The sequence below is a fragment of the Anolis carolinensis genome, unplaced genomic scaffold (genome assembly GCF_035594765.1).
Source record: "Anolis carolinensis isolate JA03-04 unplaced genomic scaffold, rAnoCar3.1.pri scaffold_11, whole genome shotgun sequence".
NCBI classification, from domain to species: Eukaryota; Metazoa; Chordata; class Lepidosauria; order Squamata; family Dactyloidae; genus Anolis; species Anolis carolinensis.
In genome coordinates, this window is record NW_026943822.1 from 225826 (window position 1) to 253775 (window position 27950).

At 47.2% G+C, this 27950-nt stretch overlaps 1 protein-coding gene and 1 long non-coding RNA gene across 3 annotated transcripts in view; one reads left to right on the forward strand and one right to left on the reverse strand.

Moving 5' to 3' along the window:
- Window positions 1-27950, forward strand: part of LOC107983519 (uncharacterized) — a 111195-nt gene that overhangs the window by 24180 nt on the left and 59065 nt on the right. The gene's annotated exons all lie outside the window — the stretch shown is intronic.
- On the reverse strand, window positions 196-27679 carry skor1 (SKI family transcriptional corepressor 1). Of its 2 annotated transcripts, XM_062963083.1 has the most exons (9): window positions 27598-27679; window positions 21049-21779; window positions 17630-18997; window positions 12740-12845; window positions 8279-8353; window positions 6364-6438; window positions 4717-4791; window positions 2869-2934; window positions 217-1957 (listed from the first exon to the last, which is right to left on the reverse strand). In XM_062963083.1, exons 2-9 carry the CDS (start codon window positions 21763-21765, stop codon window positions 1860-1862), a joined length of 2580 nt encoding a protein of 859 aa, XP_062819153.1. In that variant the 5' UTR covers window positions 21766-21779; window positions 27598-27679; the 3' UTR covers window positions 217-1859. The 2 variants fall into 2 exon arrangements, with proteins under 2 accessions (XP_062819151.1, XP_062819153.1); XM_062963081.1 differs by lacking the exon at window positions 27598-27679 and having other exon boundaries at window positions 196-1957; window positions 21049-22123.

The window sequence follows — 27950 nt, forward strand, 5'->3', positions numbered from 1 at the left end:
CTCACTACCAATACCCAATCTCCAATGTGTACCAGGTCCAATTTCCTGAAGGTTTCACTTACAGGAAAGTTGTGAGTTTTGTTAATTTTAAGTTGTGTGTTTTAATCTGCATTTCACCAGTACATTTTAACTTGTATTTTAACTCTGCGTATCTTGTTGTATGTCTTTTAATAGTGTTTTATTTCTTGTTTTAATGATGTTGTATCCCATATTGAGCCAAAAGGAGAATTGTTGTTGTTGTTATTTAGGACTGCATGTTCTCAACCCACACCCCAAAAGGGCAATTTCTGGGGGAGGAAAAACAACACACCTTGTGCATTCAAAACTATGTATTTTGTGGCGGTGTACCCACCTCTAACGGCAGGTAAATGGACTTGCAACCCAACATTGGTAGAAAACAAGGTGCCTCCTGACAGACCAGGGCCCATATCTGATTCTTAATCTGAAGGAGTTTGGTCGACAAAAATCAATTGTTGTTGTTAATTCCTGTCAAGTCGATTTTGATTCTCAGAGATCCTGTGAATGAGAGAGATCCATCCTGGGGTCTCGCAGATTCAAGGCTGCTACTTCCACTTTTCCTTCTCCCTTCCCATGCATCACTGTCTTTTCTAGGGAGACCTATCTTGGCATGATGTGGCCATAATACACTAGTCTCAGTTTCAGCATCTTGGCTTCTGTGGGGAGTTTGGACTGGGTTTGTTCTGAGACCCACTGATCTGTCTTTTTGACATTTGTGGCATCTTCTCCAGCACTTCTCCAGCAACATATTTCAAACGAGTTGATTTTCTTCCTTTTCTCTTTCTTCACTGCCCAGCTTTCACAACTGTACACAGAAATGGGAAATCAGCTGGCTTGGACCTTCCTAAATGTCTTATCTTGACACTTGGGATCTTGCCTCCTTCCAAGTTCTCTTCTCCTTTCTTGACTGCCGTCTCCATTCTTCATTAATGACTACGCCAAGCATAGAAACTAGTTCAGGTGGCTTCATCCTCTCATTTACAATCACCCTAAGTGATCTGTGGTCATTATTTTTGTTTCCTGGATATTCAACCTGTGCGAACTGTCATTGTTCAATATTGTTGACATGATGTCTGCAAGGGAGGTGTTCAGGTTTCTCTGAGAATCGTTTCTGCCTGGTCTCTATCCGCTTCCACCAGAAATCACTTCCCTGCAGATTGTGCGCCTGATGGGGATGGCCCTTTCACTGCCTTGGGTTTTGTTTAAAAGTCAGCTTTTTATTAAAGAAGAACAAATAGGAAAGCAAAACCAGGAAAGCCAAATGAGGAGGTCAGTCACTTGACAGAAGGAGGGTTTTTCTCTCTCCAGGAACAACGACCACAAAGGTGAAGGGGGGGGGGGGTGGATGGTTGGGTGGATGGATGGAGGGGGTGGGACTGTCCTTCCGCCTTATGGGAGCTCCTTTGCCCCCTTCGAGGATCCTGCTCTTCTTTCCCGTTTTAAAGTGCTGTTCGACATCCACAGTTTACAAGGAAGGAGCGGGGCCAGTTAATATACAGAAAAAAGAAACCCTTCCATAAATAAATAAATAAATAACCAGATAAATAAATAACCAGATTGAAATAAACCAAAAAAAAGGGGGGGGGACTCACAGTACGGTTCTATATCCATTGCACATCGCCACTCGGGACCCCTGGAGCCCCCATTCCCAGTCCAAAGGGTCCTTTGTCTTTATTTACATGGCTGGCTCCGGGGAGGAGGGGGGAGAGGTCTCACTCTGGATCCCCCCTTGGTTTGGCTTATTTACAGGACGCTTTTCCTCCTTCCTCCTCCTCCTGTTCAGGCAGGTCTGGCGGGCGGGCGTTTAGAGGGGGAGATGTCAGTCTGATGGGATCTTCCGTTCACTGGGGCAACAGCGGGGGCTTGAAGGAGCAGGTCCCGGTGCAGTGCCGCGGGGTCAGCATCTTACAGGAGAAGTGGTGCAGCGCATCATGCGCCTCTGTGGGGTGGGTGGGCAAAACCAGAGAGAGAGAGACAGACAGACATCAGGTTGAGCTGCCCTTTGACCCCACATCTGAAAGGACCCTCCCCGTTGTCCCTCCTCCCAAACCCCAGAGAAAGGGGGGCACCCTGAGTTGTGCGGGAATGGATTCTAACCATCTTGCAGGCCTGTTTTATTGTCCTCTTCTAATTGCATGATAACACTGTGTAACACCATTTTTGTTCCTGGGTTAAAAATATCACTTTTCTAATTGGTTCTATCATAAAAACATGGGGGGAAAGTTTAGGAAACTGCAAAAACTTTTATTTTGGTGAGACATTGTGAAGCACTTTTTGCTCTAGTTTTTTAATGAATAGGTCATGTAGTCTCAACCAAATCAACCTAGTTTGCAGCAGCCACAAAAACAAAGTTTCTGAAGGATAACAACTCCTTTCAATGTAAGGGTCACACAATTAAACAGGAAATAACACTTTCAAACCAGGAACAGAACATTTTTCAAATGTTGTTACATAGTGTAGTCAATGCCTCTTTTTTGCTGGAAGTCAGGTAGGCAGAAAAAGGATTCCCTTTGATATTTAAAAAGAGGGAAAGACTCTTTTGTTTGAAAATAACCAGCCTGAGCTGTCCTGTGTCAGTTCCTTTTCCTCACCATGAGGAAAGCTTCTCTATCTTCTTACTAAGGCCCCTTCCACACTGCGGAATTGTAGCAGTTTTGACACCACCTGAACTCCCAGGGCTCAAATCTGGAGTTTCATGGCTCTGTGAATCCATTCCTTGTGATTGGGAGGCAGGGCCTCGCCCTTGGCAGCCGGAAAGAGGACCCCAGACCAATATAATGTGTGTGGAGGGGAGGGGGCTGTATGTGTGGAATGCAGAGGGTGGAGGGGGGTCCCTCCTTTCCCACCAACCTTTAAGCTTCTGTTGAATGGCATAGCGGGCCTTCCGCTCCTGGTCCAGCTCATTGCACAGCGTATCTGCAAAGCAAGGCAGGGAGGCTGACCCTTGGCATTTAACTATTCTAACGTTTGTATATTTGTGGATTTTAAATTGTACTGAAATGCTTTTAATGTAAGCCGCTTTGAGCCTCTTTGTGGAGAGGAAAAAATGGGTAATCATCATCATCATCATCATCATCATAGCCATCTACATCAGGCATGGGCAAACTTGAGCTCTCCAGGTGTTTTGGACTCCAATTCCCACAATTCCTAACAGCCTCAGGCCCGTTCCTTTCCCCCCTGAGCCACTTAAGGAAAAGGAAGGGACCTGAAGCTGTTAGGAATTGTGGGAGTTGAAGTCCAAAACACCTGGAGGGCCCAAGGTTGCCCATGCCTGATCTAGATCCATATTGTCTCCTTTGACTGGCAGCTGCCATGTGGCTCCAGGGTTTCCGGCAGCATTCCTTTCTTAGATAAAGATGCCTTTGAGGACTCAGCTTGGACGTTGCCTAGAACAGAGCTTTCCAAACTTTTCATGTTGGTGACATACATTTTTAGACAATGCCTCCTTTCTGAATAAGGCAAGCTAGCAAACCTGAGGTTAAACCAACCCCTTATAAGACACTCTTCATGTGAATACAATTACCGTATTATACTATGTAACACGACTTTTGTTCCTGGGTTAGAAATGTCATTTCCTAATTGGTTCTATCATAAAAACATGGAAAAAAGTTTGCTAAACTGCAAACACTTTGTTTTTGTGGGCATCCTGCAGCACATTTTGCTATTGTTTGTCAATGAATACCTCATCAAGTCTCAACCAGTTCAATCTAGTTTGTGGCAGCCACAAAAACTAGGTTTCTGGAGTAGAACAACTTTTTTCAAAGTAGGGACTGCACAATTTAACAGGAAATAACACTTTCAAACCAGGAACAGATTTTTTTTTTACAAATGTGGTTACATAGTGTTATTATATAATATGTATAGTTTTCATATCTTTACTGTATAAAAAAGTTTTAGATTTTTCCCCCCATTTACGCTTCTTATATCCTATCGATTCCTGCGTAGTTTCCTCTAGAGCCGCTCCATGGAGTTCGCCACAAATGTCATTCTCGTCAACCCATTTTTTTTTCTTATTTAGAAACTCTATCCATTTTAGTGCCTTTTTTTGTGTCAGGAGAGACTTCTGGTGTGAGATAATTGGCTGTCTGCAAGGATGTTGCCCAGGGGACGCCTGGATGTTTTTGATGTTTTACCATCCTTGTGGGAGGCTTCTTTCATGTCCCCGCATGGGGCTGGAGCTGACAGAGGGAGCTCATCCACGCTCTCCCCGGGTTGGATTCAAACCAGCAACCTTCAGGTCAGCAACCCAACCTTTAAGTCAGCAGTCCTGTCAGCGCAAGGGTATAACCCATTGCACTATTGGGGGCTTCTATTTTAGTTGTAATTATTGCAACTGAATCCACAAATTGTGCAAATTCTAAAAGTGCTAACAGTATGTACACTTGAACAGCATCAGCACTGCTTCTATAGGGACTGAACATCTTTGCAGTGTTTTAAATGGAGGCTGGATGGCCAGCCTCTGTTGGATTGTATCTTATTGCCTGGTGGAAGGAGGTCGGACTGGATGCCCTCTGGGGTCCCTTCCTACTCTAGGAGTCTTTGGTTCCATAGCCCTATTTCTTCATGAACCTGCTAATGTTTATGAGACTGGGTGGCCATCTTTTAGGGGTGCTTTGGTTGTGCTTTTCCTGCCTGGTGGAAGAGGGTTGGACTGGGGGGGAGCATTTGGGGGCCCCTCTCTGTGGCCCCATCTCTTACCCCGCACAATTTGCAGCTGCTGCACCATCTCCTCCCGGTAGGCCAGCTCCCGCTTCATCTGGTCTTGGAAATTGTCTGGGAAGGAAGAAAGAAAAGAGGGCTTTTGTTTTTAAATGGCAATCAGAGAGGGGGGGGGGGGTCAACATTGTAGAATGAATGCAATTTGGCATCACTATGGCATCCTGGGAGCTGTGGTTTGGCAGAGAAGGCAAAAGACGTTGTTAGTTAGGTAGAAGGTGTGTGTGGAACCTTTACAGTTCCGAGGGAGATTGAAAACATTCCTTTCTTCCCTTAAGAAGACACTTTTCTGAATGTGTTTTTTTCTTCCTAAAATGAAATCCCGCAAAGATAATGGAGCAAAGAATTAAATAATGAGTTGCCTAGTTAACTCCTTAGGATGTCCCAAGGAAGGCGATTGGGCGACTCTCCCTCCATCCCACATTCATGCTTAGCTCTACTTTTTGTATTGTCCAATCCTTTGAGGTTGCAGCCCAGACAGGCTCCTCCTTCAGCACCTCGGAGAGCTCCCTCTTTTAATCTGAGAGGGGAGAAATACAGGCTGTCCCCAAATTAGGAACAACATCGGTAAGATCGGTTCTGTAGATTTGTTTTTACATTGAATTTGCAAGTCGGAACAGGTACAGTTTTAAGTATAACTTCAGACACACAAGCACACATATATTTGAGCTTTGGATAGCATAAGGAAGGTGTTGCTGTGAGTTTTCCAGTCTGCATGGCCATGTTCCAGAAGCATTCTCTCCTGACATTTCACCCACATCTATGGCAGACCTCCTCAGAGGTTGTAAGGTCTGTTGGAAACTAGGCAAGTGGGGCTTACATATCTGTAGAATAATGTCCAGGGTGGGAGAAAGAACTCTGGTCTGTTTGAGACAAGTGCAAATGTTGCCATTGGCCACCTTGATTAGCATTGAATTGCCTTGCAGCTTCAAAGCCTGACTAGTTCCTGCCTGGGCAATCCTTTGTTGGGAGGTGTTAGCCCGTCCTGATTGTTTCCTGTCTGGAATTCCCCTGCTTTCAGAGTGTTGTTCTTTATTTACTGTCCTGATTTTAGAGGTTTTTTTAAAATATTGGTAGCCAGATATGGTTCATTTTCATGGTTTCCTCCTTTCTGTTGAAATCGTCCACATGCTTGTGGATTTCAGTGGCTTCTTTGTGTCGTCAGACATGGTGGTTGTTAAAGTAGTCCAGCATTTCTGTGTCCTCCAATACTATGCTGTGTCCAGGTTGGTTCATCAAGTGCTCCGCTATGGCTGACGTAGTCTGCAGTGCCTTTCATGTTCCTGAGACACCCTGTGGCATCTGTGTTGCTGTCTCTGCCTCTGTTCAGACCATTTCGCCACACTTTCTGACCCTGTGAGAAATGTGGCTTGTTGTGGAAACAAAAATTGGAGATAAAGCCTTGATAAAGACCCCTTTTCCCCATGACAATAACTCTTCCAGGAGTGGATTTCCCTTCCTAGTAGATTTCTCTCACTTCCTATCATCTTACTGGGATGTTTATAATTTAGGGACGGCCTGTAATGCAGTTCGACACCCCTTGGAATGGCCCTGCTCAGTGCTATGGAACTGCATTCATAATCATAATAACATAATAACAATAACAATAATACCAACAGCAACAACCACCTTTGAGGCTTTGGAATTCCCGCTCCAGTTTCTTCCTGAGTTCCATCTGCTCCAGGAGGAGTTTTTGCAACTCATCTGTGGAGGGAAAAAGAAAGCAACATTTGCCAAGGCTTTCTCGGGGAAGCTGCTCACAATACAAGTTAAAAGCTGGGAATCTATTGAGCGGTTAGACTCAAAATAAGCCACCCTTGGGGTGATTCCACATAAAATACAGCAGAGTGCGGGAAGCACACTTCAAGCAGCAGAAACTCACCTGTGGTGAGCTGGGATAAGCCTTTATTCCTTTGATTGGCAAAGGATTGCAGAGTCTCAATTATAGGTTAAAAATATTTATTGTGGTTAAAAAGAAATCCATTGTAGATAGAAAAGATTCTTGGAGCTAACTAGCTCTCTAGGCTAGCTTCTAAGAAAGGTAAAAATGTAAAAATACAGTAACAACATATCCCTTGAGTCCCTTCGGGTGAGAAGGGCGGGATATAAATGCTGGAAATAAATAAATAAATACATCTCTAAATTGGGGGTCCTCAAATTTTTAAAGCAGAGGGCCAGTCCACAATCCTTCAGACTGTTGAGGGGCCGAATTATCATTTGAAGAAAAAAAGGAACTAATTCCTATGCACACTGCACTTGTCTTATTTGTAGTGCAAAACAACAACAACAACAATAATGAAAGAACAATATAATATTTAAAAATGAAAACAATTTTAACCAACATAAACCTATCAGGATTTCAATGGAAAGTGTGGGCCTGCTTCTGGCCAATGAGATAGTCAAGTTAATTAGGATTGTTGTTGTGTGTCTTCAAGTCATTTCAGACTTTGGGGGGGGGGGGGGTAAATGACCTTGGAGGGCTGCATGGGGGGGGGCTTAGTTTGGGGACCCCTGCCCATAATAGCTACATTTTGCCTGGAGAATGGCAAAATGCATGCTCTCAGGAGGAAACAAAAGGCAGAAGAGACCCAAAAATAGGGCTGACCATGCGGTCAAGGCCCTGGGGCAATAAACATTCCAATAGAGAGGAATCATCCCTCAAAGAGACCACATTACTACAACAACAAATGGGGGGGTGATGGTAAACAAGAGGAGAAGAAAGGAAAGAGACAGGAAAGGCCCCTTCTAGGAAGGAAAGGAAGGCAGGCAGGCAGGCAGGCATGTGTGGGAATAGAGAGAGGGTTCCCTCATTCTAGTCCTATCCTCTAGTCCAGGGGTCTCCAAACTAAGACCCGTGGGCCGGATGCAGCCCTCCAAGGTCATTGACCTGCCCCCTGTCCTAAACTTTAGACTTAGGGTCGACCTAAGTCTACTTGGTCTTTGGAGGTCTCTTTGCTTGCCTACGGCCTTATGAGATCATCTAGATGGTGTTTGAAGGTCTCTTTGCTTACCTACAGCCTTATCTAACCGTCTAGATGGCCTTTAAGGGTCCCTTTCCTTACTTATGGTTTTATGAGATTGTCTAGATGGCCTTTGGGGCCCCCTTTCCTTACCTGTGGTCTTATGAAACCAGCTAGATGGTCTTTGAGGGTCCCTTTCCTTATCTATGGTCTTCTGGTGGCCTTATCTGACCATCTAGATGGCCTTTGAGGGTCCTTTCCATACCTATGGTTTTATGAGATTGTCTAGATGGTCTTTGAGGGTCCCTTTCCTTATCTATGGTCTTCTGGTGGCCTGATGAGATTGTCTAGCCGGCCTTTGAGGGTCCCTTTCCTTATCGATGGTCTTATGAGACCATCTAGATGTTCTTTGGAGGTCTCTTTGCTTACCTATGGTCGTATGAGATCGTCTAGAAGTCTAACTACTCATTGAGGACTTGAGACTTGTGGCGCCCAGGATGACGTCCAACAAAAAGGCACACCTAGCGTTGAAATAGCATCAAACTACTGCAATGCACCCGGGCTCTTTCCCCGGCTGCCCTCACCTCTGGCCATGTTCCCGAAGTCTTTCTCGCCCAGCTGGGTCCCGCTGATGATGTCAATGCTGAGCGACTCCTCACCTGCGCCCCAACAACAACAACAACAAAAGAGGGGGGGGGGAGATGAATTGAAGGTCGGGGAAGAGGTTGCTGGGGAAAGAGGAGCTTCCCGACTCAGGCCTCCGAATCGCATTGAAGCCGATGCAGTTCGTGCCCTAAGCTCAGCCCCCACCCGACCCCTTAACCGGGTCTACCTTCAAACCGAAGGAATCCATTGGCAGCCCACTCTGTGGGAGAAGGAAGCACCTCTTTCTCTTGGGCTTCAACCCCAACTGTTTGGAGCTTAGACTTCTTTAAAAATGTGGGGGGTTTGAGGAAAATATTATTAATTATTACTATAAATTACTGCTGTCATTATTACTACGCTGACAGGAAAAATGTTGGTGATGTTACTGGCCCATACACATTTGGGTGCCTCACGTGTGAGCCCTGTTTCTGGGTCTTCTTAATTATTACTACTAATTATTACGTTGATAGGAGTAATGGCGATGATGATAACACTGGCCCACACATCATTTTGGTGCCTCACATGTGAGCCCTGTTTCTGGGTCTTTTATTTATACATATATATACATACATACATACATATATATATTATAATACCTGTTAATATTACTACTACTACTACTACTACTACCTTGACAAGGGTAATAGCGGTGACGATTACACTGGCTCACACACTATTTTGGTGCCTCACACGTGAGCCCTGTTTCTGGGTTTTATTCATTATTACTATATTATTATTATTATTATTATTATTATTATTATTATTATTATTATTACTATTATTGCATTGACAGGAATAATGATGGTAATAATTGCACTGGCCCTCACTTTTCGGTGCCCCACATGTGAGCCCTGTTTCTGGGTCTTATTATTGTTATTATTAATTATAAATTATTACTGTTATTATTATTACATTGACAGGGATAATGGCAATGATAATTACACTGGCCCGCACACATTTCGTGCCTCACACATGAGCCCTGTTTCTGAGGCTTATTTATTATTATTATTTTATTATGACACAGCAAACAAAATAGATTATTATTATTATTATTATTATTATTATTATTAACATTGACAGGGGTGATGGCAGTAATCATTGCACTGGCCCGCACACATTTCGGTGCCTCACATGTGAACCCTGTTTCTGAATCTTATTAATTAATTATTATTATTATTATTATTATTATTATTATTATTAGTAGTAGTAGTAGTAGTAGTAATATTATGTTTCGGGATATTTATTATTATTATTATTATTATTATTATTATTATTATTATTATTACGTATTATCTGTGAGCCGCCCCGAGTCCCCTTTGGGGAAGATGGAGGCGGGTATAAATAAATTTATTTATTTATGTATTTTTCATTATTATTATTATTATTATTATTATTATTATTATTATTATTATTATTATTATTATTATTACATTGACAGGGGAAATGGCAGTGGCACTGGCCCACACACAATTTTGTTGCCTCACCCTGAGCCCTCTTCCTGGCTCTGTTTACACTGCTGATTCCAAAAATGGCCCCGTTTTCCCCCATCAGCTCTAGTTTCAGAACTACAGAACCTGTGCAAGACCTGAAGCCATCTATCCAATGCCATTTTCGGAATCAGCACCTTAAAGAAGAACAGGCCTCAAATCCAAGGCACCAAGACCAATAATAATAATAATAATAATAATAATAATAATAATAATAATAATAATAATAATAATAATAGTTTTGGTAGAGCTATGTTACTACCCTCTATAGCCCCTAGAATCATCAAGCCCTCGAGTTGGAAGAGAGCCCCCGGACCACTCAATCCAACCCCCTTAAGCACACAATCAAAGCCCCCCCCCGACAGATGGCCACCAGGCACCCCCAGATTCCTATTTAGCGGGCGTTGCGGAACAGCTCTAACCATTGGGAAGCTCTTCCTCGTGTTTAGGAATGATGTGTGTGTGTGTGGGGGGGGGGGGGCTCCCTTGACTGAGAGGATTGCTTGCTTTTCCAAATCCTCCTCCAATTGCTTCTGCTGCTGCCCAGCGATTGTCTTTCCTTATCCTAGGTCTTAAGAGGCAATAAACCGATTGCCAACGAAAGTAGGAGCCTGATATATCCTTAATTACATAATTAAGGACAAAAGTCCCTCGTTAAGCCCGGCTTAGAGGGGGAGAGGGGCCTAATCGCTGGCCAAAGAGGAGGAGGAGGAGGAAAAAGGAAAAAGGCGCCTTTGGAGGAGGCAGCTGGCAGAAAACTGAAAAGCAAGCCACTCTGTTGTCGAAGGCTTTCGTGGCCGGAATCACTGGGTTGCTGGGAGTTTTCCGGGCTGTCTGGCCATGTTCCAGAAGCATTCTCTCCTGATGTTTCACCCACATCTATGGCAGGCACCCTCAGAGGTTCTGAGGTCTCTTGGAACCTAGGCAAGTGGGGTATGTGTGTGTATATATATATATCTGTGGAATAATGTCCAGGGTGGGAGAAAGAACTCTTGCCCGAAAGACATACAACAAACAACAACCCAGAACTCTTGTCTGTTGGAGGCCAGTGGAAATGTTGCAATTAATCACCATGATTAGCATTGAAAAGCCTTGCAGTTTCAAAGCCTGGCTGCTTTCTACCTAGGGGACTACACAGAGAAGCCAATGAAATCCACAAGCATGTGGACAATCTCAACAGAAATAATAATAATAATAATAATAATAAACTTTATTTATACCCCGCCACCATCTCCCCAATGGGGACTCAGGGCGGCTTACATGGGGCCATGCCCAGAACAATACAATATAACAAAATATAATAGAACAACAAATCATAGCACATTAAACAACACAATAAAAGAAAATATACACTACATTAAACAAGGTCAAAGAACAATAAAACCAAGGGCGGGCCACATGAACACTAGATTAAAACTCGAGGTGAGAAAGGAAGTAGGAGTAAAAACCACAGAGGACAGGATCATAAAGTGGCGGTGCGATCTGGAGGACAAATATTGAAGGAGAGCAGCAAAAGGGATGTATGAAGTGATTACTCTCCCAAGGCACCATGGAGAAAGGAGGAAACCATGAACAGGAACACAGTTCGCATTGAAAAAACTTGCATTGAAAAAAAGCTGTCTGATTCCTGCCATAGCAGAGCACTTGATGAACCAAACAGGACACGGCAGATTATTTGGGAACACAGAAATGCTGGACCACTCTCACAACCACCGTGTCAGACTCACAAAGAAGCCACTGAAATCCACAAGCATGTGGACAATTTCAACAGAAAGGAGGAAACCGTGAAAATGAACAAAATCTGGCTCCAAGTATTAAAAAAAACTCCAAGATCAGGACAGTACATAAAGAGCAACACTCTGAAAACAAGGGAATTCCAGACAGGAAATAATCAGGGCCATCTAATTATTATTATTACTGTTATTATTATTATTATTATTATTATTATTATTATTATTATTATTTTATTTTATTTTTATACCCCGCCCCATCTCCCCAAAGGGACTCGGGGAGGCTTACATGGGGCCAAGCCCAGGCTAAACAGACAATGTAAAAACACAACAATAAAACAAATCAATCAACAATAAAATAGATAATAATAATAATAATAATAATAATAATAATAATTTTATTTTTGTACCCCCGCCACCATCTCCCCAGAGGGACTCGGGGCGGCTTACAGATATAAAACCAACATACAATAATATCAAATACAAAAACACACAAATAAATTTAAAAGGCATTAAAAAATCACAATCATTATAAAACAAATAAGGTCATATAAAATAGACACACTTTGATAAAATCCTGGGTTGGCTCCTAAAAGGAACTGGGCCAAAGGAAGTAATACCTCCCGACAAAGGATTCCCCCAGGTAGGAAGTAGCCAGGTTTCGAAGTTGGGAGGCTATTAAATGCTAATCACAGTGGTCAACTGAAACATTCAAATAAATAAGAGTTCTTTCTCCCACCATGGATATTATTCCACAGATACACAAAATTGACTTGCCTAGTTTCCAATGTCCCTCACAACCTCTGCCATAGGTGTGGGTGAAACGTCAGGAGAGAATGCTTCTGGAACAATGGCCAGACAACCCGGAAAGCTCACAGCAACCCAGGGAAGGCAGGGATTCAACCTAAATGAGTCGCACACAAAGCCATGTCTAAGGCTTGGGGTCCAATTAGAACAGGCATGGGCAAACTTGGGCCTTGCAGTTGTTTTGGACTCCAACTCCCACCATTCCTAACAGCCTCAGGCCCTTTCCTTTCCCTTTCGCTTAAGCGGCTGAGGGGGGAAAAGGAAAGGGCCTGAGGCTGTTAGGAATGGTGGGAGTTGGAGTCCAAAACATCTGGAGGGAGAGCTGAAGTTGGTTCATCGTTTGCTTTACTGTATTTATATTTTATTTTATATTTACCGTTCCTGTCGGGGCTGCGGAGGTAGGTGGCGCCTTGTCCCACCGGCAAAGCGAGGCTGGCTTTGAGGGCCGGAGGGGGGTCCTCCCGGGCTGGGGGCGGGAACACCTGCCGGAGAAAGAAGCAGAGAAGGAAAGGACCCTCAGCCTCTGGACATGGATGGGTTTTCACTTGAGCAAGCCAGGCCCAGCGGCCTCTCTCTGCCTCCAAAACCCCCTCCCCTTTCATGGGGAGACCCCTGAGGAAGGAGAATCCCCCCAACTCAAAACTGGGCTTTCCAAACCCTCAACTCTCCAGTGCCTCCTCTAGAAGCCCCCAAGGAAGCTCTCCTAGGGGAGGAGACCCTGTGAGTTTCCAGAAACATAAACTCTCATTTTAAAAAAATATTGAAACATACCTGTGTACATCTTCTATATACAGTAGAGTCTCACTAATCCAAGCCTCGCTTATCCAAGCCTCTGGATAATCCAAGCCATTTTTGTAGTCAATGTTTTCAATACATTGTGATATTTTGGTGCTAAATTCGTAAATACAGTAATTACAACATAATATTACTGCCTATTGAACTACTTTTTCTGTCAAATTTGTTGTATAACATGATGTTTTGGTGCTTAATTTGTAAAATCATAACTTAATTTGATGTTTAATAGGCTTTTCCTTAATCCCTCCTTATTATCCAAGATATTCGCTTATCCAAGCTTCTGCTGGCCCGTTTAGCTTGGATAACTGAGACTCTACTGTATATAAAAGAGTGATGGCATCACGGCGACCCACAAAACAACAGGCCCCCCAACTTCGAAATTTGACAACACAACCCATCATCCACGCCTCTAGGTTGATACAACAAAAAGAAAAGAAAAATAAAGTCCTAATTAGAGAGAGAGGAATAATTGCTTTTATCCAATTGCTGCCAACTTGGTCTCCTAGCAACCCAAAAAATAATAATAATAAACACTAAAAATTAATACAATAAGATACTACAATATCAGAAAATAACTAAAAATAATATAATAAAATAATAAAATATAATAAATAAAAATATAACTTAAATAAAATTAATAAAAAAATGCAAATAACGTCAAATAAAAATTACACAACAATTTTTAACCAATACCACCACCACTTTGCCACAGCAACGCGTGGCCGGGCACAGCTAGTTAGCTTATGGAGAGGAGGCTGAGTAATTCCCCCCCCCCCCAAGGCTTTCATGGTCGGAATCACTGGGTTGCTGTGAGTTTTCCGGGCTGACTGGCCATTTTCCAGAAGCATTCTCTCCTGACGTTTTGCCCACATCTATGGCAGGCATCCTCAGAGGTTGTGAGTTCTGTTGGAAACTAAACAAGGGAGGTTTATATATCTGTGGAATGATGTCCAGGGTGGCAGAAAGAACTCTTGTCTGATGGAAGCAAGTGTGAATGTTGCAATTGGCCAGCTTGATTAACATTGAATAGCCTTGCAGCTTCAAAGCCTGGCTGCATCCTGCCTAGGGGAATCCTTTATTGGGAGGTGTTACTGGCCCTGATTGTTTCCTGAGTGTTGTTCTTTATTTACTGTCCTGATTGTAGAGGTTTTTTTTTAAATACTGGTAGCCAGATTGTTTTCATTTTCATTGTTTCCTCCTTTCTGCTGAAATTGTCCACATGCTTGTGGATTTCAATGGCTTCTCTGTGTAGCATGTCCTGATTTAAGAGGGTTTTTTTTTAAATACAGGCAGCCAGATTTTGTGCATTTTCATAGTTTCTTCCTTTCTAACACCTCCCAACAAAGAATCCCCCAGGCAGGAATCAGCCAGGCATTGAAGCTGCAAGGCTTTTCAGTGCTAATCAAGGTGATTAATTGCAACATTCACACTTGGCACCAACAGACAAGGGTTCCTTCTTTCTCCCACCTTGGACATCATTCCACAGATATATAAATCTCCTTTGCCTGTTTTCTAACAAACCTCACAACCTCTGAGGATGCCTGCCATAGATGTGGGCAAAGCGTCAGGAGAGAATGGTTCTGAAACATGGCCATATGTTTCGGAAATTTGGAAAACTCACAGCAACCCACTCATACTTCATGGCCCCTGTTCGACTGATCATCCACCTATTTGTAGTGACACTTGTCATTTTATATTCCTCGATTTCATGCTCCTCTTTTGAAACAGAACTTAACTGCTGACTGCATTCCATGGCGCCATAGTCCATTATGCTTGTCGAGGATTGCTTGTTTCTGCTTTTAATTTTATTTAAATGTGTGATTTAAGGTGTTATTTTATACTGTGTGGGGCATGGAATGTATTACTTGTTTTGGAAGCCGCCCTGAGTCTAGAATCATAGGATCCTAGAGACCTCATGGGCCATCCAGTCCAGCCCCATTCTGCCAAGAAGCAGGAAAATCACTTTCAAAGCCCCCCCCCCCCCCACACAGATGGCCATCCAGCCTCTTGTTTCAGAGCCTCCAAAGAAGGAGCCTCCACCACACTCCACATGGGGCAGAGAGTTCCACTGCTGAACAACTCTCACAGTCATGGAGTTCGAAATCCTTTCTTTCCTGTTATTTGAAGCCATTGTCCCACCAGTCTCCAGGGCAGCAGAAAACAAGCTCGCTCCCTCCTCCCTATGACTACCCTCCCCTCCCATCTTGATCATCAGGCCTCCTCTCAGCTTCCCTTCTGCAGGCTAAACATGCCCAGCTTACCTTGGGAAGAGAGGGTGGGTAGTAACAATAACAACAATAATAATACATCACACAGTCCTAAACACTTGGGAAGTGTTTGACTTGTGATTTTGTGATAGGAAATCCAGCATATATATCTCGTTTGCTGTGTCATACTATGTCTTTGTGTCAATAAATAATAATAATAATAATAATAATAATAATAATAATAATAATAAGTAATAATAATAAGTAATAATAATAATAATACATTGCACAGTCCTAAACACTTGGGACGTGTTCGACTTGTGATTTTGTGATAGGAAATCCAGCATATATATCTCATTTGCTGTGTCATACTGTGTGTTTGTGTCAATAATAATAATAATAATAATAATAATAATAATAATACATCACACAGTCCTAAACACTTGGAACATGTTCAACTTGTGATTTTGTGATAGGAAATCCAGCATATATATCTCATTCGCTATGTCTATGTGTCAATAATAATAATAATAATAATAATAATAATAATAATAATAATAATAATACATCACACAGTCCTAAACACTTGGGACGTGTTCGACTTGTGATTTTGTGATAGGAAATCCAGCATATATATCTTGTTTGCTGTGTCATACTATGTCAATGTGTCAATAAATAATAATAATAATAATAATAATAATAATAATAATAATACATCACAGAGTCCTAAACACTTGGGAAGTGTTCGACTTGTGATTTTGTGATAGGAAATCCAGCATATATATCTCGTTTGTGTGTCATACTGTGTCTTTATGTCAATAATAATAACAATAATAATAAGTAATAATAAGCAATAATAAGTAATAATAATAATAGACAAGCAAAACATACCCAAAGCTCGGGGCCTACCCTTCAACTTAAGGAGAGGGAAGGCTGTGAGCCTAGTATATTTATTGTATGTTGACCCATGACTTGTTTTATTGTTGATTGATTGTTTTATTGTTATGTTTTTATATTGTTTGTGACCTGGGCTTGGCCCCATGTAAGCCGCCGCCCCAAGTCCCTTCAGGGAGATGGGGTGGGGTATAAAAATAAAATAATAATTATTATATATTATTATAGTACAGCTCCTCCCTGCAGAAATGCAGTGCTAAAAGAGGATTCAGCCCCAAGGCCCACCACTTTGAGGGATTTTGGGCAAATGCAAGACTCCAGCTTTGGAGCAGACAGGAAGGAAGACGAGAGGGGCTATGCTGGGGGGCAAGCTTGACCTGGGGACATTAAGAGAGGGGGTGCCCCATGTGTTGCTTGCTGCCTTTGCTGGGCCCTGTAACACCCTCAGTCCGCTGGGCTGAGCCCCGGAAAGGGTGAAGCTGGCGCTCCTCCTCCCTCCCTGGCCCCAACCCTCCCCCCCCCCCCCCCCCATAATCCTCCCTTGGTGGCTCAGCTCAGGGAGCATCTGCTGCGGTTTCCCAGGACTGGAGGCTTGGAGGAACCTCCAGGAGACAGGGGCCTCAGTGGACCTCCCCTTCGAAGGCCTGGGATCCAACTAGAACAGGGCTGGGCAAACTTGGGTCTTCCCTCCAGGTGTTTGGACTCCAACTCCCACCCTTCCTAACAGCCTCAGGCGGTCTTCTTGTACTGATTCTTTGTCTGCTGTGCTTTGAGGAGTTTCTGATTTTTGACTTCAATCAAAGCAGGTTCTTGACTTTGCTTTACCTATTCTGCCAGAGCATGTTCTTCTTTGCTTGTTTGACTTGTAAGAGTCCTCTGCCCCCTGATCCTCTAGGCAGATATAGCCGGTCAACATCACTGCGAGGGTGCAGTGAATGATGAATGGTCATGAGTTTTCTTGTTGTTGTTGTTGTTGTTGTTGTTGTTGTTATTATTATTATTATTATTATTATTATTATTATTATTATTATTATTATGGGACTGGGAATGCAAACTGGAACTTGGGAAAGTTCGTTTACCTATAGGTAAACGCAAAATATTTCCTTGGTGTAGGGGAGTCCGAGTCCTAGTGTACCAGCCTGAGCCCTCAGAAAAGGACTTGAGTTTACTTTAGGGTACTAATTTGTGTGGGAGTTGGAGTCCAAAACACCTGGAGGGAGAGGCCAGGTTTGCCCAGGTCTAGTGAAGCGAGCGAGGCTAATCTTGGGAATGAGTGTGCGATGATCCCCACTTGAGCCACCTCCGCCGCTACCCGCGTTCCCTTGCCCCGCCTCCCTCCCTCCCCCGGTATCCGCGGCGCCCGTCCGCACCTCGTAGCCTCCTCCTCCGCGGCTGTGCCTCCCTTCTTCGCCCCCGTCGGCCTCGGCCTCGGCGGCGCCCTTCTCCTCCTCCTCCTCGGGGGCCCGGGCTGCGGGCGTGGGGGTGGGCTCCCGCTCCTCCTCCGGGGCCTCTCCTTCCCGGTCCCGCGCCTCGCCGCCCTCCTCCTCCTCCTCCTCCTCGGCGAAGCGGTGCCCTTCCACGTCCACGTCGGGCTCCTCTTCCTCCTCCTCCTCCTCCTCCTCCTCCTCGGCGTCCAGGGCCTCGTTGCCCGGCGAGAGGGAGCGGTAGCTGGCGCTGCCCTCCTCGCTGAGGAAGTCCGGGGAGAGGTATCCCCGCGGGGGGTGGTGCGCGCCCCCGCCCGCCCCCCCGCCCCCCGCGTAGGCCTCCCGGGCGCTCCCGTAGAGCTTGGCGATGCTCTCGGCGTCCTTGACCACGGGCCGGAAGGCGGAGAGGTAGCTCCCTTTGCGGGGCAGGAGCAGCGCCTCCTCCACGGACGCGGCCGCCGCGGAGGCGCGCTCCTGGCTCTCGTGGGCGCTGGGGCAGGCGCGCTCGCCCTCGGGCCCGGCGTTGGCGGAGGCGGAGGAGGAGGAGGCCTCGTGCGGGGTGCCCCCGCCCCGCCCCTCCCCTCCCGCGGGGGGGTCCGCCCCCAGGTGCTCCCCCCTCAGCCCCAGAGGCTCCGCCGCCGCCGCAGCCGCCGCCGCCGCCGCCGCCACCACCACCACGGCGCTGGCCGCGGCCGCCTTGGCTTGGCTCTGTTGCTGCGGGTAGGGCGGGACCGGGAGGCTCCCCGAGGCGGGCCAGAACATCGGGAAGGGCGGGTAGACGCCCCCCGCGCCGCCGCCCCCGCCGCCGCCCCCGCCCTCCTTGGGGGGCTGCAGGGGGGGCTGCTGCGGCGGGTGCGGCCCCCAGAACATCCCCGGGGGCAGCCCCTTGCCGGGCTCCCCGCCCGCGCCCCCGCCGCCCCCCAGGGCCTCGTCCTGCTTCTTGGGGCAAAGTCCGAAGGCGGGGAAGGCGTAGGGCGGCGGGAAGAGCGGCGGGGGCAGCTTCTGGAGCAGGCCGAAGCCCTTGCTGGGCACCGGGATGACCGGGTAGCTGCGCACGGCCGAGAGCGCGGGCCCGGCCCCGTGCGGGGCGCCGCTCCCGGCGGGCAGGGCCAGGGCGGGCGGCTCCGGGGCGCAGCGGAGGGCCTTGCTGGCCGGAGGGAGGTCGGCGGAGGCGGAGGCGGAGGAGGGGGCGGGGGGCCCCTTGGAGAGCGAGGAGGAGCCCCCCCCGTGCAGGGAGAACGTGCGCTTCCGGGTCCCGCCGTTGAACATGGCCTTCACGTCCTCCCACGCGTGGCTCAGCTCCTCGTCCGCGCCCTTCATCATCACAACAAAAACAACAATCATCATCATCATCATTCTTTTCTATCCCGCCACCACCTCCCCATGGGACTACATAAACACACAAAAGCTAAGACACAACTAAAAACATATACAGTAGAGTCTCACTTATCCAACATAAACGGGCCAGCAGAATGTTGGATAAGCGAATATGTTGGATAATAAGGCCTATTAAACATCAAATTAGGTTATGATTTTACAAATTAAGCACCAAAACATCATGTTATACAACAAATTTGACAGAAAAAGAAGTTCAATACATACTAATGTTATGTTGTAATTACTGTATTTACGAATTTAGCACCAAAATATCACGATATATTGAAAACTGACTACAAAATGCGTTGGATAATCCAGAACGTTGGATAAGCGAGTGTTGGATAAGTGAAACTACTGTAATAATGCAAGCTGTGGCCGGCCGTGTGTTGTGTGGCGGATGGGCCTCCGTGGTTGGCCAGGTGGAATAGCCGTGGCCTGGCCGGTTTCTTCTTATGGGAATCCTTGCTTGGTGAGCTGGAATGCAACGGAATAGGCTCGCTGCTTAGAAAGAAGGCTCCTTGCGTTCTAGGGGAATGGTTTTTGGGCTGCTAGAATTGCACTGAATAGCCTGGCTGCTTCAAAGCCTGGCTGCTTGCTACCTAGGGGAATCTTTGGTTGGTCAGCTTCAATAGTACAGAGTGGTATCGCTGCTTCAAAGCCTGGCCGCCTTCCACCAAGGTTAATCCTTTGTTGGTCTGGTTGAATTGCACTGAATAGCCTTGCAGCTTCAATGCCTGGCTGTGTTACACCTAGGGGAATCCTTGTTTGGTGAGCTGGAGTAGCACCCTCAATCAAAGAGCCGCTTTGAAGCTACAGGCCCAGTCATGTGTGTGCTGAGCCAAGAGGGAAAATAGATTTAAAGGACTGGTGAAAAGGAGCAGAGAAACGTTTTATCAAAGAGTTTTTGTAAAAACTTTTTTTATTTTTGGATATTGCCCCCCCCTCCGTACTCTGCAATATTTATGGTAGAATCAAGGGAGGACTAGTTTGAGCCTCACAGCTCGGATTCCCCAACAAATATTTTTGAACTTAAAGTTCTGACTCTTCTGTCCTAAGCCATCCTAAGGAATGGACGCTTATCCCAGCTCACCAGGTGTAAGTTCCTGCTGGTTATGAAGTTCACTTCTGGTAAGATAAACGTTTTCCCATGACAGTAAGTCCAGTCGTGTCCGACTCTGGGGGTTGGTGCTCATCTCCATTGCTAAGCCAAAGAGCCGGCGTTGTCCGTAGACACCTCCAAGGTCATGTGGCCACTGGCATGACTGCATGGAGCACCCTTACCTTCCCGCCTTCCCTCCGGAGAGGTACCTATGGATCTACTCACATTTGCATGTTTTTGAACTGTTAAGTTAGCAGAAGCTGGGGCTAACAATGGGAGCTCACTCCACTCGGATTCGAACCTCCGAGCTTTCGATCAGCAAGTTCAGAAGCTCAGCAGTTTGGGGGGGGGGGGTGTTCTGGTACTCTGCTGTATTTATGGTGGAATCACCCCAGCTGAGGGTTCTTTTGAGCCTAACAGCTGAACTTGCTGACCGAAAGGTCAGCAGTTCGAATCCGCGGAGTGGGGTGAGCTCCAGCGGTTAGCTCCAGCTTCTGCCAACCTAGCAGTTCGAAAACATGCAAATGTGAGTAGATCAGTAGGTACAGCTCTGGCGGGAAGGTAAGGGCGCTCCATGCAGTCATGCCCGTTGCCACATGACCCTGGAGGTGTCTACGGAAAACGCGGACTCTTCAGCTTAGAAATGGAGATGAGCACGACTGGACTTTGTCAGATTCCCCCAACACAAAAGCTAAGGCACAAGTAAAGACATAGTGACATAAAATAGAGTGTGAACAATCTAATTAAAACAATGAAAACCATCATGAAATGCATCCAGACCGAGAGGGAACGTGGTGGGCCGGATGAGCTCGGGGAGGGCAGGGCGAGGCTAGTGCAGGGGGGCCGGGGCCGGGGCCGGGCCGGGCCGGGGGTGGAGCGCCGAACCGACCTTGTCGCTGAGCCGCAGGTGCCTCCGCCAGGAGTTGAAGTTGGCGGCGTCGGGCTGCGTGTACTTGGCGTCGGGGAGGCGGTGGGAGTGGAAGATGAACTTGTTGGGGCTGAAGTAGAGGCTGCAGTAGCCGCACTTGATGCACTTGGCGCGGGAGCTGTTGTAGCGGGCGGGGATGAAGCTGCCCCGCGAGCCCCAGGCGCACTCGTGGGCCACGTCGAAGGCGAAGTTCTCGGGCAGCTTGGGCGGGCGGTGCTCGCCCAGGAAGGACTTGCAGAGCCGCTCCGCCTCGCGCTTGGTGATCATGCCGCAGCGGCGCGAGGAGATGGGCATGGCCCCGGCCCGGCGGAGGATCTCCAGCTGCACCGGGGTGCACTGCACGCAGGTGATGCCCAGCGCCACGCGCCGGTTGTGGATCTCATTGTAGCTGTAGCTCTTGAGCAGCGTGTTGGAGATCTGCGCCAGGCAGAGGCGCTCCTGCCCGTCGATCACCAGCGACACGATGGGCACCCCGTACAGGGAGGTCTCCCCGACCTGGTTGGGCTTCAGGGCGGACGAGTAGGGCTGCACCAGCTCCGGCTTGGAGGGCGGCGAGGAGGAGGAAGACGACGAGGAAGACGACGAGGAGGAGGAGGAGGAGGAGCCACAGTCGCGCCCCGGGGCAGCGCCCAGCTGAGTGGAGACGGCGGCGGAGGATCCTCCGGACAGCGGCTCCATCGACGGCGAAGCTCCTGCGCGGAGGAGGAGAGAGCAGAGGGGCGAGTGAGGAAGGAGAGGCCCCGTGGGGAGGGACACCGCCTCCTCTTCCTCCCCAAGACGCCTCTGAGGAGGAAGGGAAACGCGAAAAGAGGAGGGAAGGGAGGCAGTCACCCCTCCTGGCATCTGTTGGGGAAGGCGCCGGGAAAGGGAGTCCGAGGAGAAGGAAAAGAGGAGGAATGGGAACAGGAAAGGGAGGGAGGGAGGACACCACTTTGGGGAAGGCTTTCGGAAAGAGAAGGAGGAAAGGAAAAGAAAGGAAAGGAAAGGGAGAAAGGAAAGACATCACTCTGGAGAAAGAATTTGGAAAGAGAAGGAGGAAAGGAAAGGGAGGAAGAAAAGACATCTCTTTGGAGAAGACATTTGGAAAGAAAAGGAGGAAAGGAAAAGAAAGGAAAGGAAAGGAAAGTTGGACGCCACTCTGGAAAAGACTTTGGAAAGAGAAGGAAGAAAGGAAAGGAAAGGAAAGGGAGAGAGGAAAGACATTTCTTTGGAGAAGACATTTGGAAAGAGAAGGACAAAAGGAAAGCCAGAAAGAAAAGACATCTCTTTTGATAAAACATTTGGAAAGAGAAGGAGAAAAAGAAAAGGAGGAAGGAATGAAGGAAGGAAGAAAAGGCGCCACTCTGGAGAAGGCATTTGGAAAGAGAAGGAGAAAAGGAAAGGAATGGAAAGGAGAGGAAAGGAGGAGGCCACTCTGGAGAAGACTTTGGAAAGAGACGGAGGAAAGGAAAGGGAGGGAAGAAGAAAGGAAAGGCGCCGCTCTGGAGAAGGCATTTAGAAAGGAAAAGGAAAAGGAAGGGAAACAATCCAACCCGCTGGCATCTGTTTGGAGAAAGCGAGTCCTAGAAGAGGGAAGGTGCCGGGAAAGAGGGAGGAGGAAACGAGGAAGGGAAGGAAGGAAGGAAGGAAGGATGGGAGGGAAAGCGAAACCCCCTCCTGACATTTGGAAAAGACATTTGGGAAGAGAAAGGGAAGGAGAAGGGAAGGGAAGCCATCCTGACATCTGTTTGGAGAAGGCCCTGGGACGAGAAGGAAAACGAGAGGAAAGAGGAAGGGGAGGAAGGGCGGAAGAGAAAAATAAAGGAAAGACACCACTTCGGAGAGAAGGCGTTTGGAAAGGGAAGGGAAGAGAGACAACCAACTTCCTTGACATCTGTTTAGAGAAAGCCTTTGGAAAGCGAGTCCGAGGAGAAGGAAAGGGAGAGGAAAGAAAAAAGGAAGGAAGGAAGGAAGGAAAGAAAGACATCCTTTTGGAGAAGGCATTTGGAAAGAGGGTCCGAGGGAATGGGAGGAGGAAGGAAGGAAGGAAGGAAGGAAGGGGAGGGAAGGGAAGGGTAACAATTTCCCGACACCCGGAAAAAAAGACATTTGGAAAGAAGGCAAGGGAGGAAAGGAAGGGAAAAGAGAAAACGAAAATGGGAAACAGCCGCGGCAACAACAACAATAAACGTTATCATTACAATTAACTCTCCCCAATATCAGTTTGGAGGACTCATTTGGAAAGCGAGTCCAAAGGAAAGAGGGAGAGGTGGAGAAAGTGAAGGAAAGGAAAGAGCGGAGGCCTGTGTGAAGAGTCCGGAGAGAAGGGAAGGAGGAGAGGGAAAGGGTATTTGGAAGGAAGGGAAGGGAGAAGGGAAGGGGAGAGAAACGATCAGGCATCGGAAAAAGTCCTCGGAGGAAAGGGAGCGGCGGAGGAAGGAAGAAAAGAAGGAAGGAAGGAAGGAAGAAAAGAAGGAAGGAGGGCGAGCCTTGCCTTGGCGGGTCAGGATGCGCTCTGGCCCAGTCCTTTCTCAGCCACGGAGGCGCCCCCGGAACACCCGCCACCACAAAAGCCCACGGAATTTCCCCTTGGCGAGTGGGCTCCTCGAGGCGAAAGGGCAAGAAGGGCTCCTCTCCCACCCTCTCTTTCGGGGGAGGGAGGGAGGGAGGGAGGGAAGGACCGTCCTCTTCTTTGGCCTCCGCCGCGCTCGGCGTTAGTTACACCTCGGAGGAGCCCCGCCGCCCGCCCCGGAGCTTAAGGAAGAGAGAGAGAAAGGAGGAGGAGGTTGGGGGGGGGGGGGCAATGTAAATACACTCACTGAGCCCGGAATAATCCTGCCCCGAAATGGCGCCAGGTGTATTTAAAGCCCCCGAATCAAAGGCATTCAATTAACTCACTCGGGGTCAAGCCTGGAAGGAGGAGGAGGAGGAGAAGAGGAGGAGAAGAAGAGGAAAGTGTTGGGGGTCCGGCGCCCAGCCCCTCTCCTCCTCCTCCTGCCCCCTTCCTGGAGAGAGGCTTAAAGCGGGATTAGGGGGAGGCCGCGGGTCTCTCTCTCTCTCCCTCTCCCTCCACCTCCGAAGGAGCAGCGGCAGAAGGCGGACGAGGAAAAGGAGGGCTGAAGCAAACAGGATCGCCCCGGATTAACTAAGAGGCTTTCCGCGTTAATTACACGAAATCGTCCGAAGGCAGGGTCGGGCCCTTCGCGAACGGGAAGAGGAGCAGCTCCTCCGAAAGGCGCTTCCTTCCTTCCTTCCTTCCTTCCTTCCTTCCTTCCTTCCTTCCTTCCTTCCTTTCTTTCTCTCTTTCTCTCTTTCTCTCCCTTCTCTCCCTTCTCTCCCTTTTTCTCTCTCTCTTTTCTGCCTCCAGCGCAAACACATCAGATCAGGACCCAGAACACAGAGGGCAAATAAAATAATAAAATAAAATAAAATAAAGACAGATCAAGAGATACAGATAGAGAAATATAAATACAGTAGAGTCTCACTTATCCAAGCCTCGCTTATCCAAGCCTCTGGATTATCCAAGCCATTTTTGTAGTCAATGTTTTCAATATATCGTGATATTTTGGTGCTAAATTCGTAAATACAGTAATTACAGCATAACATTACTGTGTATTGAATTACTTTTTCTGTCAAATTTGTTGTATAACATGATGTTTTGGTGCTTAATTTGTAAAATCATAACCTAATTTGATGTTTAATAGGCTTTTCCTTAATCCCTCCTTATTATCCAAGATATTCATGTAGGGAATAGACACGTTTCGCCCGCATCCATGGCAGGCATCCTCAGAGGTTGTGAGGTCTGCTGGAAATGAGGCAAACGGGGTTTACATACCTGTGGCATGATGCCCAGGGTGGGGGAAAGAGCTCATGTCTGTTGGGGGCAAGTGTGAATTTTGCAATTAATCACCTTGATTAGCATTAAATAGCCTTGCAGCTTCAAAGCCTGGCTTGCTCCTGCCTGAGAGAATCCTTTGTTGGGAGGTGTTAGCCCACCTTGATTGTTTCCTGTCTGGAATCCTCCTGTTTTCAGAGTGTTGTTCTTGATTTACTGTTCTGATTTTGGAGTTTTTTAATACTGGGAGCCAGATTGTGTTCATTTTCATGGTTTTCTCCTTTCTGTTCAAATTGTTGACTTGCTTGTGGATTTCAGTGGCTTCTCTGTGTACTTCCTTAGGTAGGAAGCAGTCAGGCTATTCAGTGCCAATCAAGGAGATTAATTGCCACACTCACACTTGCCCCCAACAGTTCTTCCTCCCACCCTGAACATTATTCCATATATATATATATATATATATATATATATATATATATATATATATACCCCCCTTGCCTACTTTTCAACAGACCCCACAACCTCTGAGGATGCTGCCATAAATGCGGGCGAAACGTCAGAAGAGAATGCTCCTGGAACATTGCCATACAGCCCAGAAAACTCACAGCAACCCGATAATTAGTTAGTTAGATAATTGCAACATTCACACTTTCCTCCAACAGACAAGAGTTCTTTCTTTTCCCCACCCTGGACATTATTCCACAGATATATATAAACCCCGCTTGCCTAGTTTCCAACAGACCTCACAACCTCTGAGGATGCCTGCCATGGATGTGGGCGAAACGTCAAGAGAGAATGCTTCTGGAACATGGCCATACAGCCCGGAAAACTCACAACAACCCAGTTTTTCCGGCCAGGAAAGCCTTCGACAACGGAGATGAAAGATAGATAGATGATAGTTAGATAGATATATAGATAGATGATGGATAGTTAGTTAGATAGATAGATAGATATTAATTTTTCGTGTCAAGAGCGACTTGAGAAATCCGAGAGAGAGAATTGGCTGTCTGCAAAGACCTTCGGCCCAGGGGGGATGTTTGTTACCATCCTTGTGGGAGGCTTCTCTCATGTCCCCGCATGGGGAGCTTTAGCTGACAGAGGGAGCTCACCCGCCCTCTCCCTGGGTTGGATTCGAACCAGCAACCTTCAGCTCAGCAGTCCTGCCGGCACAAGGGTTTAACCCAGTGCGCCACCGGGGGCTCCAGATAGATAGATGATGGTTATTTAGTTAGATAGATAGATAATAGATAGTTAAATGGAAAGATAAATAGAGAGATAATTACATAGATAGATAAATAGATAGATAGATAGATAGATAGAGGTAAAGGTAAAGGTTTTCCCCTGACATTGTCTAGTCGTGCCTGACTTTGGTGGTTGGTGCTCATCTCCCTTCCTAAACCGAAGAGCCAGCGTTGTCCGTAGACACCTCCAAGGTCATGTGGCCGGCATGACTGCATGGAGCGATGATGAATAGATGGTAGATCGTTAAATGGATAGATAGATGATAAATAGATAGATGATAGATAAATGAATAGAAAGATGATAGATAGATGGAAAGATAGCTAGATGGAAAGATAGCTAGATGGAAAGATAGGTAGATGATAAATAGAGAGATGATAGATGAATAGAAAGATGATAATTAGATGATCGATAGTTAGATGGAAAGATACATAGATGTAAATAGTTAGACGTAATTAGATAGATAGATCGAAGGGTCCGTTCTATGTTGACATGTCCCCAAAAGGCAGGCTCCGGCACCCCACCGCGCGTCCCAATAGAACGACGCTTCCCAAAAACAAAGAAAGAGACGCGTCGCCTCCTCGCCTCTCTTCCCTCCGCGCCACCCCTCCCTCTCTCCGGGAAACAAACACACGAAATAACATTGGGATCCGAACAACAACAACAACAACAACAACAACAAGGGGGAGACGAAGAAGAAGGGCCATAAAGGAAGGGCGAAGTCCTGGGAGTTGAAGGAGAGAAAGAGGAAGGAAGGAAGGAAGGAAGGAAGGGAAGAGAGGAAGGAAGGAGGGGGGAAAGGAATGGAAGGAAGGAAAGAGGAGGAAGGAAGGAAGAAGGGAGGGAGGGAAGGAAGGAAGGAAGGAAGGAAGGGAGGGAAGAGAGGGAGGAAGGAGGGAAGGAAGGAAAGAGGAGGAATAAAAGAAGGGAGGGAAGGAAGGAAGGAAGGAAGGAAGAGGAGGAAGAAAGGAAGGGAAGAGAGGGAGGGAGGGAGAGGGAAAGGAAAGGAAGGAAGGAAGGAAAGAGGACGAAGGAAGGAAGAAGGGAGGGAGGGAAGGAAGGAAGGGAGGGAAGAGAGGGAAAGAAGGGGAAGGAAGGAAGGAAAGAGGAGGAATAAAAGAAGGGAGGGAAAGAAGGAAGGAAGGAAGGAAGGAAGAAGGGAAGGGAAACGAAAGAAGGGAAGAAAGAGGAGGAAGCACAGAAGGAAGGAAGGGAAGAAAGAAGGAATGAAGGGAGGGAAGGGAGGAAGGAATGAAGTAAGGAAGAAAGGGAAGAAAGAGGAGGAAGGAAGGAAAGAGGAAGGAAGGAAGGGAAGAAAGAGGAGGAAGGAAGGAAGGAAAGAGGAAGGAAGGAAGGAAGGAAGGAAGGAAGGAAGGAAGGAAGGAAGGGAAGAAAGAGGAGGAAGGAAGGAAGGCAGGAAGGAGGGAAGGCAGGAGGGAAGGGGTCTGCGGTCTTACCGGGCGGAGGCGGAGGTGCGGGAAGGGGCGCCCCGGCCCCCTTGGCTGTCTCACCGGGGCGCAGCGAGAGGCAGCCGCATGGCAGCCGGGAAGAGGAAGAAGAAGGAGGAGAAGGAGGAGGAGGAGGAGGAGGAGGAGGAGAGCGAGGGATGGGAGGCGGAGGGAGGGGCGGGGGACGTCGCAGAGCCCCTCCTCCCTCGGACCCGCCGCTGGCTGTGGCTGTCAATCTCCCACGGCTGTCAGTCACCTCTTATTTTTTGAAAGGGGGGAGGTTGGAGTCAAGAAAGTGGCGGTAGAGGGGGCGAAAGGTAAGCCGTGGTCTCAAGCCCTTCTTCTTTCGTTTGGGTCGGGAT